The 17,033-nt window shown below is 55.6% G+C and overlaps 1 protein-coding gene across 1 annotated transcript in view; it reads right to left on the bottom strand.

The window, feature by feature from the left end:
* KIF26B (kinesin family member 26B) overlaps nucleotides 1-17,033 on the bottom strand; it is a 385,389-nt gene that overhangs the window by 4,583 nt on the left and 363,773 nt on the right. Inside the window, exons 11-12 of the mRNA XM_036277591.1 lie at nucleotides 7,196-7,358; nucleotides 2,961-6,357 (exon numbers count right to left, since the gene is read on the bottom strand). Of these exons, the coding sequence (XP_036133484.1) occupies nucleotides 2,961-6,357; nucleotides 7,196-7,358 (3,560 nt within the window). The remainder of the gene's footprint in view (nucleotides 1-2,960; nucleotides 6,358-7,195; nucleotides 7,359-17,033) is intronic.

Below are 17,033 nucleotides of genomic sequence, written 5' to 3'. Positions count from 1 at the left end.
AAAATGGCCTAGATTTGACCTGAGTAAGTCAATGCTGGTATTTTAATGAAACTTCCAACCAGCCTTTCCCCTGTCCCCCAAAGAGAAGATGAGCCCTCCTCACTCCAACCTTGGCTGCTGACCGATCACAGCCCATCTCTGCCTGCAGCGAGGGGCCTGTGCGTCTGACATCGAGTCTGACCAGTGCCCTGAGCCTGAGACGCTGCTGCCTGTTCAGTGTCGGGAGACGTGGGCACTGAGGCCCCACAGCTCCGCTTGGGGAATACGCACGTCCACTCTGCTCGGAGAGCCCCATCAGCTTCCCCGCCGCCCACTGCCTTCCCTCTGACTCCAGGTATGGACAGGGCATGAAAATCACAAAGCACCAGTGTTGAAGGGAACCACAGCATCAGTGGTGCGACCGTACTGACCAACAAGAGCCAGCTCCACAGTCCCCAACGATGAGGTTGTCCTGCCTGCTGTTGAGTTTTAATTGGAGGGTGAACTCTTCCCAAACTGGCGATGGGACCGGCCCCAGAGCTCCCCTCTAGGCAGAACCGTCAGGCTACAGCGGAGCTGAGAGGTCCCTGTTGCTTAAACGTGTTACCACGTGCGTGGTGATGCTGGTGTGACCAAACCTGTGTGGCCAGCCCGTGAGTACAGCACACACGATGATGTCTGGTCCCTAATACCTGACAGTCAGGGACTCTGACTGGCTTATATCTCCTATTTTACCATTATTTTCGTGTATCCGCTTTCTACTTACATAAAGAGAGTTTGCCTCACACCTCGTGCGGTTCTGCAGTCACACGCTGTCTGGGCTGGGAGCCCAGGGGCCGCTGGCTGTACACCCAGGTTTGGGAAGTGCACTCCGTGATGTTCGCACAATGACAGAGTCACCCATACCTCTGTCATGAAGCAGCACATGGCGACACTAATTCTTACTGCTGCTGCGTGTCTGAGGTAGAACCGATACGGGCTCACATTTTCTTTCTCTCATCACATCCATTAAGATTACCCTCTGGGGCCCAGGCCCCTGTTGCTCAGGCTTGTGCTCCCGTCTCGGCCCTGAGCTCAGCCGTGTTTCCCTGCAGCCTCCCGGGGGCTCGGGACCCTCCCTCCACGTCCATGTCACGCTGCCCTCAGCAACGCTCTTGGGTCCAAGGTTCTGTGTCCACGCCTGAAACTTCCACATCACCAAGCTTTGCAAAGAGGCCGACCACTCGTTAACAACAGAAAATAAATCTCACTGTGGATCCTCTTATGGAAAGGAAGTCACGTTACCACCAACATCCTTTGTGTTAGTCGAATCAGCTCAGCAAGGTGGGCCTCGGAGAGAGCAGGGCCGTTCCCTTCCAACCCCCCACTCTACTTCTTACAGGAGCACATGAGGCCCGGAAGGACCGTTACACCCGGAGGTCAGACTGAAGAGCCGGCCTCCTGCTTCCAGCTCGCGTCTCGCTGCCCCGTGCCGCGGCCGACGGCTCACGGCCAGCTTCCCACCCCCGTGCAACAGGACTCCGCGGGGGAGGGAGCGCGGTGTCTACTGTCCATGCACCGCACAGCACTCTGGGTTATCTTCCTGGCCTTACCTCTCTAGTTCATGTTCACCACTAACCCAGATGCTAAAATTTCCCAAACTCGAAAGCAACTTCTGATCAAGGGCACCTGCCTGCCTGTGTTCTCGGCGGCGCCTAGCCTCTCGCGTCGCCGTGAAACCAGCCGTCCGGCCGGGAATTTCCTCGGAGGAGTTTTATGGCTTCGCTTAGAGAAGCTGCTTTTGATTCATGCTGATCACGTCTGACAGCCAGCATTTCTCTTAATAATAATGATAAATACGCGAGACAAGGTCACCTGAGCCGAAAGGAGCATCTCTCTGCTGCCGGAGCCATTACGGAGCCTGGATCTAGGCGGCGGCTCACCGAGGCCCAGTGCCCTCGCACTCGACACTAAGTCCCCTCTCTGGCGCCGGGCCTGGCGATTTATTTCACACCGGTTCCCTGTAGCAGGTAACCTAACAAGAGACCCTCTGGGGCACCGGAGCAAGGACGCGCAAAGCCCGCTGTCCCCTCTCCAGGCAGTCACCACGCAGGTTCCCTCTTCTGCCCCCCCCCCCCCCCCCCCGCACGAGAGCCACACTAAAAACTGCAAGTCTTGAAAAATGAGTGAAAGAGCTGGCCGGTGTGGCTCTGGTTGAGCGTTGGCACATGCCCAGGTTGTGGGCCCGTCCCCAGTGGGGGCACGCAGGAGGCAGCCAGTCCATGTTCTCTCTCGTCTCTCCAAAACCAATCAAGAAAAACGAATAAAAGATATTGGAAGAACGAGAGGGATGGTAGATTTATATGAAAGCACTCCATGACATTCGAACGCACATGCCAACATCACACAACAATCTGGACTCGGCTGCCCTGACGTGTTGGTGCAGTGTGTGTGTGGGGGTGGGGGGCACACTTCGGGCCCCATGGAGGGTGTGCACAGGTACTGGCTCATGAGTGTGTCTGGGGGAAGGGGGCAGGGGACTAGTGGAGAAAGGGCCTCCTCCTCTGCACTTGCAGTGAGACACAGTGATTCAGCCCATTTCCAGAGAGAAGCTACCAGGGTCTTGGGGGCCACCAGCCCCACAGGGTGGCTGCACTGACCTGACCCCCCGGGAGGCTCTAGGCAGCCGGGGCCTGGTCCATGCGCAGGGAGCCACAGAGGGGCCGGCAGCTTCTTCCCCACAGCTGGGGAGTGTGGGGGTGCACTGCTGGTGGCCCCCATGTCTCACCTACACCAGGGGCATTCACAACCCTAAGGCCTACTGATGCCCAGGCAGTGGGTCTGTTTCCACAGAGAAACCCTCCGTCCCAGCGGAGGCTGAAGGGTGACAGGCTGTGGGGAAGGAGAGACTGTCGATCCTACGGGCCTGGACGCCCCTCACCACCCAGGGGGCAGTACGCAGCGGGGTTCTGGCCTTTACCCTCCCTGCACCCAGTACCTACTTGAATTGGAGCGTTTCTTTGGGGTCTTGAGGCTGCGGCACCTCCCGCCCACGGAGCTGCTGTTCTCGCTCATGGAGTCCTGCGCGGAGGACGCGCTGCCCGTGGCCTCGCTGTCGCGCATCACGCTCTCATAGCCGCTGCTGCCCCCGCTGTGGTAGAACAGGGCCGTCTTGCCCATGGCGGGCGGCAGCTCCCCGCTCAGCACGCTGCTGTTGTCGCTGCCGTGGCCACTGCTGCAGCGGTGAGGCTTTCTGGGGGGGGTGACCTTGCTGTAGGGTGACGGCAGCAGGGGCGCTGCTGGCTTCTCATCGGGGACCCCGGCGCGCTCCTCCTCGCGCCCCGCCCGCGGCTGCAGGGCCCGGGGGCCCGCGCTGCCCTGGAGCAGCTCCGAGATGCGCCCGTTCACCACGCGCAGCGGCAGCTTGGCGGCCAGGCCCGAGCCCCGGCTCCGGCTCAGAGACTGTGTGGACCAGGACATGTGCTTCCCGCTAGGGGCCGGGTTGGCACTCTGGCCCACCGACTGCGGCAGGGACTTGGTGGAGAAGCTGAGCGTCTTGGTGGTGGAGGTGGACAGGCTGCGCGCTTTGGGACTGGCCAGGAGCAGCTTGCTCACGGCAGAGATCTTGGACTGGCTGGCCTTGGGCGAGGCTCCGGCCGACGGCAGGGGGCCTGCGTTGGTGGGCGAGGCCCCAGCACTGCGGCCCAGGCTCCTCCCGGCTCGGGGCAGGGTGCTGTCCTTGCCCGCCAGCAGCCTGGAGCCCACGGAGGACAGGCTCTCCGCCCGCTCCAGCGAGAGGCACTCATAGTGGCTGACGGTGGCCCTGCCCAGAGAGTTGGTCCTGCTGGCCAGCTGCTCCAGCTTGGCACTGAAGAGCTTGCTGCTGCTGCTGCCGGGGTCCTTCGTCTTGCCACTGGGCTCATCTGGGAAGCTGGCCAAGCAGGGCGCAGGCTGGTTCAAGGGGCTGCTGCTGCTGCTGCTGCTGCAGGCACTGTGCTGGGGGCTGGCCCGGTTCTTCTGGTCCAAGCTGGACTTTCGGACAGGGGGCAGAGGGGGGATGCCTTTGGGCCGAGCCAGGACGCAGTGCTTGGGCGAGGCCGCCTTCCTCTCCAGGGTTGCCTTGGAGGACTGGGTGCCCAGAGGGGCGCCGATGCCGTTGGTCTCGGAGGCGCAGTGGTAGAGGAGGCCATCCAGCGCCTCCTGCCGGCTGGCGTTCTGGAAAGCCCTGGGCAGGCTGCTGGACTTCAGGCTTTTGTTGGGGTGCACGGGGCTCTGGGCAGCCACGCTGGGCAGGGCCATCTCACAGCCGTCCACAACCCTCCTGAGGCTGTCGGTCCCGGGCGAGGCAGACACCTCCCCGCTGCTGCTGGTCAGTCTGTCCCCGGGGCTGGCCTTCCTGTCCGGTTCCCGCTCGGCTCTGTCCTCAGGCTTCATAGGGCCTGGGGCAGTGTCATCCCTCATTCCTCCTTCGCTGAGGTAAGCATCCTCTATCTTCACCTCCTCCTCTCGTCTCAGCCACGGGTCCTCAAATGTCCTCTCTCTCCCCGCACTGTTCTCCTCGCTCTCCTGGGACCGGGCTGCTTTGGGGACGGTGGCACTGGCCACCTTGTGCTCCTGGACGTGCCGGGGGCTCATGGCGATGCAGGGGTACACCGTGATGTTGGTTTTCATGGGGATGTACCCTTCACAGCCACTTAGATTGGCCGTGTTGGAGATGGTGACCATGGCCTTGCCCAGCGTGGATATCTTGCAGCCTCTGATGGGGGTGGCTTTGTGGAAAGAGTCCTCCCCCATCTCAGACACGATGAGCACACTGTCGGGCCCCCCCTTGGGCTTCTCTCGGCACACCACGGCCGTGTTCGGGGTGCTGCTGACCAACTTGGAGGCGGGGGCGTCTGCCGCCGCTTCCCCGTGCCCAAAGCACGCGTGGGCCGCGCAGCTGTGGCAGGGCTGCTCGCCGTCGCTGCCCGCGCTCATCTCGCTCAGCCAGGAGCTGATGGAGGACCGCCGGCTGCCCGCCTCCCGGCCCTTCTCGTCCAGGCTCAGCTTCGGGAGGGGCAGGAACTGCGTGATGCTGACCTCGGAGACGGGAGCCCCCCCGGGGCAGCACTCCAGGTCCTCGCTGACGCTGCCGATGATGCTGACGGGCCGGGAGCCCGAGGCCAGGGCCTGCACCGAGCAGTCGCTGTTGAAGCTGATGATGCTGGTGGGGCGGCTGCGGTCCAGGACCCCGCTGATGGTCAGCTCCTCCACCAGCGTGAACACCAGCTCGTCCTCGCCGTTCAGCTCCAGCGGCTGCTGCACCGTCACCATCGTGGTGCTCACGATCTCCTTGGAGTCTGGAGACGGCGCCGCCGGGTGCTCGTCGTCAGCTGGGGTGGCAAGGAACCCTTCGCTCCCAGCAGACACGGATTTCTTCAGAACCCGGGGGCTCATTCCCACCGGAGGGGTACGCACCTCCGGCTGCAGCAGGGACTCGCTGGATACCATGCCAGAGTCCTTGTTCAACGGGGGCTGGGGGGCCGAAGAAGGCAGGACACCCTTCTGGGTGTAGACTTTGCATCGCTGCAAAGGGGAGCTGGCTGGCTTGTACTCTGAGGTCTTGGACAGGCTGGCGATGCCCAGCCGAGGGGAGCCCATGGGCCGGGGCTTGCCTTCCACAAAGCCACAGGAGTTCAGGCTTTCTCGGCTGCTCTGCAGGCTGGGGCTGTGCACGAGCTGGGGTGGACTGTGCTGGCTGCTGCTGCCTGGGATGCTCCTGGGCGAGGCGGGGGCGGGGCCGGGGGGCAGGGTGGCAGCAGGGACAGGCGAGTGGTTTCTGGGCATTCTGGAGGCCGGGGGGCCAGTGCCACCTCGGTCGGGGCTGCCTGGCCCGTTCTCTTCCTTGTCAGACTCACAGAGAGGGCCGGCCCCAGCCTCCTGGCTTAGCGGGGGGCCCTTGCTTGCCTGCTCGGCCCCAAGCTGGGCAGGCAGCTCTTCGAAAGGGAAGTGCGTGGGCCCCTCACTGCCGTCGATGCAGCCCAGCCTCTCCTGCAGCTCCGCGAACGTGCTGCACCTCAGGCAGTCCCCTTCCGGCGTGCTGGCCGCGGCCTCCCCGGCCTCCGCCGGCCGGCTGTCGCCCCTGGGCTTCTGCAGGGCCGGCACGATGGGGACAAAGTCTGGGGGGCCCTCGTTGTCCGTGAGCTCCTTGTCAGACAGCGCCGTGCCGTTGGGCCCAATGTAGATGACCGTGTCGCAGGACTGCTCGCTGCTGGAGGAGTAGTCGGGGTCACTGGACAGGTGAGGGATCGGGAAGTCAGGATCCACGGCAGCCCTGGCGTGGAAGGGTCTCAGCTGCGTGGGCCTGCGCATCCTGCCTTCTTCACAGGAGCTCTCTCCCCCCGAGGAGCTGGACGTGTACTGTGGGTGAGAGGGAACCGTCAACGTGCAGCCTCCCAGAAAGCCCGCCCTGCACAGGTGCCTCATGCAAGGGGGACCCCTGTGTGGCACAGGGCGGACAGACTGCTCATGAAGGGGTGACCAGCCCAGGCCCCGCCGGAGCTCCTAAGGGAGGAGGGGGTCACCAACTTGGCACACTCAAGACCTCTGTGGTACCTTGTACCACGGAATTCTGGTTGGAAAGATTTGTTTTTGATTATTTTTGAAAAGCTATGAAAAGGAGGGGGGAATCCCCACAGGTCACCCGCTGGCCCTGGACGAGGGTGACGCCCAGCGCGACTGTGTGCTCACAGGCCTCGCCCTGCCCGCGCGGTCCTGGCTTGGCCTCTGACCTAGAGAACGAGCCCAGTGGTTTCTAGCGGACCCTCAGCATCAACCAGAAACCACTGGATTAACAGGGCGAAACCAGCAGCCCGAACACACAGTGAGCACGGCAGGAACGTGCTCTTGGGGGCAGCCCGCTGAAGTACACATCCCGACCTACGTCAGACTGGGCAGGCGAGAGACACGTGTCAGTGCCTCCCGCCCCTCCCAGATGTCCCGTCTCGAAGCAGCGGTCCATCTGCGCCAGGCCAGGCGGGCCGGCGCTCCCAGTGGGGGTCCAGGCCGGTGACCCGTGAAAGCGCGAGCTGTGGCGGGGGAGTGACTTGCTTCTGCATCAGCCTGACGGCTTTCCTGCCCCGGGGTCCCTGAGCACCCCCACCCCTGCCGTAGGGGACTGTGGGGACTACCGACTCGACTCTTCCTGACCCAGCTGCCCCACAGCTGCTTCATCCCTGCACCGCCGCGAGCGCCTTACCTTCGTTTTCTTTTTCTTCATCCTCAAGACCCTCGAGGCGATCTGGATGGTGGACAGGGTCTCGGCGTAGCTCCCGGCCGCGGCCGAGATGTGGGCGATCATGGTGGTGCGGCAGTTCACGTTGCCCAGGGACTCGCGCAGCAGCATGGTGAGCTTGCTCTCCCTGCGGACACGGAGCTGCGTGAGCGCCCGCGCTCTGCTTCGGGCTGCTCCTGGGCAGCGGGCCTTCCCATTATTTTTTATGGAAAACTAATCAACATCACATTCCGGCACCTGGCTGTTTGTGGTTGGCAGCTGAGCAAGTCATGCTACCCCCAAGGACAGAATTCATACAGAACACCTCCCTGGCGCCTGTCCTGGCTGCATGGGTATTCCTGTGTGTGCGTGTGACATTGCACATGAGACCTGGGGACAAGCCAGAGGATGGCTGGTGACCGTCAGCATGCTGCTTGCACACAGGCTGTCCCTGCCACAGAGGCGTCCTCAGCGTGGACCTGCATGGACAATCTGTGTGCTTACAGTTCATGCAAAGGTCCTGTTGCCAAGGAATCGCAACCATTGTCTCTTCTCGCTCATGTCTGCGGAGCAGTGACACAGGTCTTCACGTTCCTGGCGGGTGGCGAAACAGACCCAGGCCCAAGCATTCCCTCAGTCAACAGAACAGGAACTTTCTAGCCAAGCCTCCTCGGGGGATGCGGCAGGTGCTGTGGGCGTGGGGCCCGGGAGTTTACAGACTGTTTCCAGCCCCTGGAATATGGGTCTTCAGGAGTGGCTCCTGTTTTCCATCCCCACACTTGCCCCAACATTCTTCCTGCCCTGCTTTTCAAAGGCTCTGCGCACATCACCATCAGCACATGCCCCTCGGCCTGCCAGAGGTCACTCGGCCTCGAGCCTCCCGCAGCCCTGGAGGCGGGGCAGCCTCCTTGCCTCCAATACGCGACGTTCGCGTCAGGTAAGGGGTTTGTCCTCCCACCTGCGTCCCCGCCGGGCTGTCGACCAGCCACCCCTGCACAGCTCCCTGGGGGCACTGTCCAGCTTGGCAAACTCGGTGAGAGACGCAGGCCGCTGTCGGCAGAGATCAGACCTCAGAAATGGGGAAAACATTTCACACGTTGGCCTCCGGGGAGGAAAGACCAACCGATGTAAGAACAATGCTTTTCCCTTCCCATCTGAGACCAATTAAGGTGTCAGTTTGGGGCTGCTGGGCTCACTCTGGCTCAGGTCCAGGGCAATTGAAAAAGATCAGGGTTTCCTTTTAAGCAGAATAGTCAGTGATAAATCAGTGGAAGGAGAGTGGCCGGATGTTTGTCTTCCCCAAATCCACATGTTGAAATCCTACCTCCCATGTGGTGGTGTCAGGAGACAGGGCCTTTGGGAGGTGATTTGGTCATGAGGGTGGAGCCCTCATGAATTGGATTAGTGCCCTTATAAACGGGAGCCCAGAACGCTCCTTCGTTCCTTCCACCACATGAGTTCATGGCAACAGATGGCCATCGTGAACCAAGCGGCGGGTCCTCAGACCCTGAATCTGCCGGTGCCTCGGTCCTGAGCTTCCCAAACTCCAAAACTGGGAGAGAGAAATGCCCATTGGCTGAGCCACTAGCCTGAACTAAGACACAAAGGTAAGGGGGTGGGCGTGCAGGAGGACGATGCCTGGCTGTGAACACTGCACTGTCACAGGTACCCAGGAGGGATGTCGGACACCACGGAGCTGACCACCAGGCGGGGAAGTCCAGTGCCGGTCCTGGCAGACACTTTCGGTGAAGACACTGCGCATGATGAGCCGTGGGTTTGCCATGTGAGAAGTGCAATAGATCCCATTAGGGTTAAGCTGTGATCACACAGTCAGTTCCTACTGCTCGTGGTAGTAGGTTCTGTTCAGTCTTCGCCATCACTGGACCAGTGAATACGGAGCCATTGCTCCTAGGGAAACGCACGGTGGAGGTTCCCAGGGGCCTCTGCTGCATTTTGTCAGTTGATCAATAAATAATCTTGTTTCATATGTGTTTCTGTTTTAAGACGCCTTATTGAATATTTTTTTAAATTTTATTAATTGGTTTTGTTACAGATGTTTCTCATTTTTCCCCATTGACACCCATCCCCAGCTTTGTTGTCCATGTCCATTGGTCATGCATACATGCATGTAAGTTCTGTGGTTTATCTCTTTCCCCACAAACCCCCCCTCTTCTGAGGATTGTCAGTCTGTACCCCACTTCCATGTCTCTGGGACTACCCCATTCCTCAGACTGTTATGTTCATTATATTCCACAGATAAGTGAGATCATGTGATATTTGTCTCTCTCTGCTTGGCTTGTTTCGCTTAGCATAATACTCTCCAGGTCCTTCCATGCCATCTCAAAGGATATGAGATCTTTCTTTCTTACAGCTGCATAGTACTCCATTGTGTACAGCTATTTTATCCACTCTTCCACTGATGGACACTTGGGTTGTTCCAGATCTTAGCTATTGTAAATAGTGCTACTACAAACACGGGGGTACATATATTCTTTCTGATTGGTGTTTCAGGTTTTTTAGGGTATAGTCCTAGAAGTGGGATCACTGGGTCAAATGGTAGTTCAATTTTTAACTTTTTGAGGTAACACCATATTGTTTTCCATAGGGGCTGCACCGGTCTGCATTCCCACCAGCATGTACTAGAGTCCCCTTTTCTCCACACCCTCGCCAGCACTTGTTGTTTGATGATTTGTTGATGGCGGCCATTCTGACAGGTGTGAGGTGATACCTCATTGTTGTTTTAATTTGCATCTCTCTGATGATTAGTGACGTTGAGCATTTCTTCATATGTCTCTTGGCCTGTTTGGAGAGGTGTCTATTTAGTTCCTCTGCCCATTTTTTAATTGGGTTTTTTAGATATTTCTTTTAAAGAATGAAGCACAGGCACTAATTTCTTCATAATAAAACACTAGCTGAGAAGAGCTTAACATGTTCTTGACCCAGGTAACATGACCATACATTTCTGTGGTCGTCAGCGTCACAACAGTACTGTCCACTACACTTTTTAAATTTCATTCAGTCATCATCTGGTGCATCTACAGATATATCCAGCCACTTTTCCACAGCTTCATCATACGCTTTGTTTTTAAATTGTTATTTTTTAATCCTCACCGGAGGATATGTTTTTATTAATTTTAGAGAGAAAGAAAGGGGGGGAGAGAGACATCGATGTGAGAGAGAAACATCAATTGGTTGCCTCCCGCATGTACCCTGACTGGGGATCGAACCCACAACCTTTTTGGTGTGTGCTCCAGCCAACTGACATACCCAGCCAGGGCCCCCATACACTTTAGATGTAACCGTAGCACTTTCCAGACCAGTCTGATGTATAGATCTGGTTGCACCACCCTGCTGACTCATCGACACTGAATCCACGCCGGCAGGTGAACAGAGCCTGGCACGATGTCCTCCGTGAGGCCTGCCCGGCCTTTTTCACTGAGGGTGTCTAGACGGCACTGCAGTTCTCCACTTGGGGGGCCATCTTAAACAGTGAAATCACCAACAAAAAGTTCACAAATGCCAGAAAATGGGGCACTACCACAGACCAGAGGAGGGACACTCGTCTACAAGAAGCAACAGGAATTACGAGGACAGGGCATCGCCTTTCTGTCTCCGCTGGGAACACGCCCATCGGGGGACTACTTTCCGTTCCTGCTCACATCTGGATAATGGGGAAGTGACACAGGTGTTGATTTGGGTTACAAATACATTTTAGCAAGTAGGCGAATTTGCAGTATGAATTCTGCAAATGACAAGACTCGACTGTCCTTTGAAGTTCCTAACGGTAAGTCTTGTTAATTAAGCGCACTCTGCTGAAGGCACAACCCACTTATCTGTCCGTGTGACCCTGTGCAAGTTCTCAGAACATGCCCAGGACAGAAAGGGACGGATGTAATATCGTTAGAGCAAAGTGTTTGCCCTGTGTGATTCCACATGATTCCCCACTATGAGTAATCATAGGACATTTTTTTAAAGTCCACATTGTGGGAAGAAGCCAGGGCATGTGTGTTGCTGGGCAACCAGCATTTTAGCTCTCCCACGGAAAGCCAGAGAAACTGCTAGTAAGACTGTTCACCGGGGCCCGCTAGACTCTCAAACATCTGTGTGGGAGTGGGAAGTGGTGGCGACACAGCTTTGGCTCTCCTCACCTCATCATCATGACCCTCTAACTTCAAGCAAAGACAGCGAAGCTGGGGACAGAGGGTATGGAAGGCTGCAGGCTGCTGGCTTCACTCAGTGTCTTTGGTGGGAAAACACAAACGTTTAAAGAGCCCCTAGGGTGATGGTCAACACCAACTCAGTCCACACCTTTGTATCAAGACTGAGGCCGGAGGAAGAGAACGACTCAGTGCAGAGCTGCTGACCCCCAAACCCCAGGGCCAGACTGAGGGGTTTAGAGACGGGGGTCCTGGCTGCACAGGACGGATTGAGCAGGAGGAAAAGGGGACAGAGCAGAGCTGTTGGGGTCTGCAGAAGGACAGTACCACTCTTTCAAATAGCCATGTCCTATCCAGTCACAGTCTACTTCCCTCTCACTCCGACTGCACACACCTTCTAAAAACGATTTTTGGAAAAATGTCTTGCTTTTTAAAATAAGTTGAACTTCCATTAGACATAGCAAAAGAACACAAAAATAACAAGATAATAATTGAATTGTAATTAATAATACTTTTAAAAGACCATGAGCTCTGGCTGGTGTGGCCCAGTGGACAGAGCATTGCCCCATGTACCAAAAGGTCACGGGTTCAATTCCCAATCAAGGGCACATACCTGGGTTTCAGGTTCCACCCCAGGCCCGTCGGGGTGGGTATGAGAGGCAACCAATCAATGTCTCCCTCACATAGATGCTTCTTTCTCTCTCTCCACCCCCTTCCTCCTTCCTTCCCACTCTCTAAAGATCAATGAAAAAACATCCTTGGGTGAGGATTAACAAAAAAGAAAACAAAACATGAAAGAGCAATCAGTACTCTAGGACAGCTGACAAACTAGGGCTCAAATCTGGCCCACTACCTGTTTTTGTAAATAAAGTTTTATTGGAACACAGCCACACCTGGTTGGTAACATATTGCTCCTGCTTTCACACTACACAACAGAGTCGAGTAGTTGTGCCAGAGCCCATATGGTCCGTAAAGCCACAAATGTTTACTGCCTGGTCCTTTACAAAACAGTCTGCTGCCTCGTGCTCCAGAGTAATGACATAAGGCGCAATCATCCCAGACACAGGACCCAAGAGTCACCGCCAGAGCATGACGGTTATGGAGGTGTGTCTTAGCTCCTTCACTGTTCAGCAATCTCTTTCTGACCTGACACTGTTTTCTGTGCTCTCTCTCTTTTCCTTCTGTTTCATGGAGGGAGAGGTGAAGTCAGCACCATGGAAACAGGCAGAGGGACCGATGTGTGCCTAGTGTTAGAAAGTACCAGCTCACCGGCCACAGCTGTGGTGGACCACCCAGCTCACTCCCTACATCACGCAGATGCAGAAGCAGAGCCTGTCCTTGCAAAGGGGCCACAGCCACTCACACTCAACTCACTGTGAGCCCTGAGTCTAAGGCACACACAGGTGCTGAGAAAGTGCAGGGCAGAGGGATTGGACGCTACTCAAGCTGCCCACCACCCAGTGAGGGAGGCAGACATGTAGACACACATTGTGATATCATTTGTTAAAACTAATGACAGAAGAACAAATCTAACACAGCACACGGCAGGGAATGACCCCTTGAGGCTGGAGGATGTCCCACTGTCACTAAGTCCCTGTTAGAACACACAGACCTCAGCAGCCACAGTGCAGTTCTGTCTCTGGCTGGGATCCCCTACACAGCAGGATCCAAGAATGCAGGAAGACCTGTGTTGGCTTGAGGTCCCCCAGAACACCGAACAAAACTCTAAATTCCTTTCTGAAAGGACAGCCTGGAATCTGTAGCTGACTCCCGGGAGAGGCAACTCCCCCAGCTGGTGAGATGGTGCAGCCCGTCCATGAAATGAGATGTGCAGTCACAGTATTGACCAGGTACCTCCACAAGAAAAGGGCCTTCTTTTCATGAGCAGTGTTCAGTCTACTTCTCCGCCAGAAAGGAGGCGGAGAACTCTGGAGGGAGGCAGGGCAGCTGTTAACCATGACCTTCTGAAGAAGGAAGCGGTGAGCTGGGAATCAGCAAGTCGGGTCCCCTGGCTTCAGCACCACGGACAGCTCTGCTTTCAAGTCCTGCTTCTCCCCAGGACTGAGAGTCTCTACCAAGGTTGCCACTTACAACAGACATGGTCTCCTTCGGACAGACACAGAAAGCAGAGGCTGGGCCTCTCCGCTTACGTCAATTTTTAATAATACATTGAAAGGCAGGAGCTTACTTAATCCAGAAAACTGATTAAGCTCCAGAAGAATTTGCAAGAGAAACATTCCCAGGGGCAGCAAGAACCAAAGCAGACGTAAAAACCAAGATCGTGTGCACACGTGTGCCCACCCCAGATACACACGGGCTGCTCTTTTTTAGAAAAGATAGACTGTATGAGTATGTTTTTTAAAGTAACACACCATAGTATTCAAGAATGCAAATCACATACACAGAATGGTGAAAGGTGCCAGCTATTCCAATCAAGATAACAACCAACATTTAAATGTCAAGAAAACACCGCATTACTCACATTCTTAAGGACACGGAACTACACTGCATCCCAGTAGCTACCCCAGTTCCAGCCACTGCCCTGCCCGCTGCCAGGATGTGTTTTGTGGCCTCAAACACAGCTTGAGGTGCTGGTATCCGGCCAGTTCCCAGAGTTCTGATCTACCAGCCCTGACCCCAATCCCAGGCCCTGCAAGCACCCACTGACCATCGGGGGAGAGAGGAGGGGAGTAAGGGAGAAAGAATGGAAAGGAAAAGAAGGAAGACAGGAAGTAGGATGAGATCATGAACTTGACGTAGTTTGGGGTCACACCCTCTCTCCTACCTCCTTCCCAGTCACGTACTGTGGGTCTGTGATCATCCCTGTCTGCTGTCACCTGAAGGATCATTGGTGACCTCCTGAAGCCAGCCCAAGATATCTGGGACCAGGTTCCTGAGACACCAGCATCTATGGCCCAATGTCTCTGGCCAAGGTGGGCAACATCTACGTGGGTCTTTACCCATGAGAGAGAGGGTTGTGCAGAGGACAGGTGGAGTTGCCAGTCTCACTAGATACGGGCAACTCTGGTGCCTGTTTGTCTGTTTTCTAAGTTCCAAGCAAGTGCCTTTATTTGTGACACTGTCGAGTTATGACAGACTGAAATACATACCTCCAGCAGGGAAAACCACTTCCCTTGAGTTTATTTATTTGTAGGGGACTTGGGAGAAGAGTTTAGACACCTTCCTTCTGGGGAAGTCATCTGAGAGGCAGGAGTGGCCTTTTCCTAGCAATTCCCTTCGAGGATGCCAACATTTGAAGGCGCGAGCTATCTGGTTTCCGGTACTAGAGAAGTACCGAACACTTGGTACAGGCCCAGCTACCCCAATGGCATTTTCGAAAGGAGTCACATGAATTGAAGGTGCTTGCTGCTCAGTCCCAGCTATGATTCCGTTTGTACAGAGACGGCACCGGCAGGTCTCTCCTGGGGACGCTGGAAGGAGAGGGCCCGATACTGGCGACCTTGCTAGAGTCTCCAGAGAGAGTGCCTTGGCTGGAACAGTGAAGCTTGGACCAAAGCGGTAATTCCCTGGGCCCAGCGCAGGGGCTGGAGGCGCCTCTGCTATCAAGACATTCAGCGGGCGGGGTGACGTCTGTTCTTCAGATAAGAGCGGAGAAGAGGACCCTGCAGGGAGCCACCCACTCTGAGCTGAAGGACCAGCCTTTGTGATCCGAACATTATGCCCCCTGGCGTGAGTTCATGCCTTGCTTGACCTAAGACCACCTGTTGGTGGAAGTCCTGAGCCATAACCACTTGGAGTGGACAAGGCTTCTCTGTTCTGTAATAATGATGATGATGAGGAGAAAGATAATAACAGATTCTCTCCCTGCAGAACCCTGGGTGCAAACAGCACCGCTTGGGATTTCGGAATGCCTCCGCTGCAGGGTAAGACACAGGAGCTGTGTTCTTCCTCACCCCATCTTGGTGACATGGAACTGGCAACCACATGATGAACTTTGGGGGTGGTGCCTAGTGAGAAGCAGAGGGACAGGATGGAGCCCAACAGGGGCCTGCCGACCTAGGTGAAACCAGCCGTCCCCCGCAGGACCCGGCTCGTGACGAGCACTCACGGGAGCTCACGGAGGGACACGGGAAGGCGTCCGAGTGGAAGGCAGTTCACGCAACCTAGAGGTTGCGCATCGCAGGCATGGGTGGGGCCAATGAATCTGAGTTATGAACAGTTTCCCACTGTTCACACGGGGAGGCGACGCCCAGGGAAATTTGGACTGCGTGGATCCACTGGATCCCGCACCTCAGCGTTCTGTGTATCTGAGGAAGATGAAATTCATACTCATTCAGCTTCAAGGGAAACGTGAGCTGTGAACAGTGAGTCGTCTCAGGGGAATATTTTAGAAGAAGTACATGATGTCCCTTGAATTCATAGCCAACAGAAGATTTCAAGGTAAAAGCCTAACTAATCTGGTTCAATCTCACCTAACAAGACACTGGTTATAAAACATGGGTTCGCGTATATAAACTAAATGTTCCAGCAAAACTTTTTCTGCACGAGTCCCTTGCTTAACAACTCATCCCTTCCCCCTGCGCAAGGAGAAGCGTCACCCCATCTACGCTGTTGGTCACTCAGAATCCGCAGAATCAGTTACTCTCCATATTCCAAAATCTAAGTTGTGCTCAGGAAAATATCCATTCGTTCTAAGAACACAGTACCCAGGTATGACATAAGACACTTTATGGGTAAGTCACATAATCAGAATCATAATACGTAAAGCCCACTGATCCCAGCATACAGTTCTGAGTCGAGGCTGAAAATATTTTTAGACGTAGACTATTGGAGTCGAAAGGATCCTTAGGGCTCACTGACTCTCCTAATAAAAGAAATGCCACTATAACAGGTGGCCTGCTTTCTGCCAGAATTGTTCAAGGACTGAGAATTTACTATTTCCCAGGGCAGCCCATGTAATATTTTTGAATAGCCTTGATTATTAGAAATCTCTTCCTTACATCGAACTTAAATTTTCCTTACACTGCTTCTAACCCTTGGGCATGCGCTCTGTTTTCTAGGGGTAAGAATAATCCTTTTGCATACACTGGCCATTTTAAAAGACATTCATTATGTCTTCCTTGGAGGTTCGCTTGCGTGGGAATATTCCATGTTCCTTTCATTGCTCTTCAAATATTTGGTTAGTTATCTGAGCTCACACTAAGCCCTGTCTTCCTGCTACACGATCAGCTCTTCCTCTCGGCTCAGACGAGTCTCCGCTCACGCGTGGTAAAGAACATGGCTTTTCCCGAAGAGCAGCCTCGCCGCTGACCCCAGCTTCTGGGAGGTAGTCTGTCTCATACCTGCTGGGGTGTCTTTGCTTACGGCAGGGACTGGCCACGCCGATCTCGGGGCCATACCTGGACGTGTCAGGGCCGGGGCTGGCCATGCCCGGAAGATCAACCATGGGTCACGCATTAGTGGTCAACCTGGAGACCAGGTTCAACCATATGGGAAACCAATGAATCAATAGATAACAAAGCTCCAGTACAAAGTCTGCACAATGAAGCACAGGTGAGCTTCCCTGTCAGCAGAGCTCGGAGCCTATGGTCCCGGGTCGATGCCGGGAGGGGAACAGTCTAACTCCACAGGAGTGAACTAGGGAAGCTGTGTGTTTAAAACCCTACTAATCTTGGTCCTATGCTTCTCTTCCTTTGGCTGATTTT

This window comes from Molossus molossus, unplaced genomic scaffold (genome assembly GCF_014108415.1).
Source record: "Molossus molossus isolate mMolMol1 unplaced genomic scaffold, mMolMol1.p scaffold_m16_p_23, whole genome shotgun sequence".
In the NCBI taxonomy this organism is placed as follows: domain Eukaryota; kingdom Metazoa; phylum Chordata; class Mammalia; order Chiroptera; family Molossidae; genus Molossus; species Molossus molossus.
The sequence above is the reverse complement of the archived record's forward strand: the minus strand, read 5'-3'. Positions and strand labels throughout refer to the sequence as shown.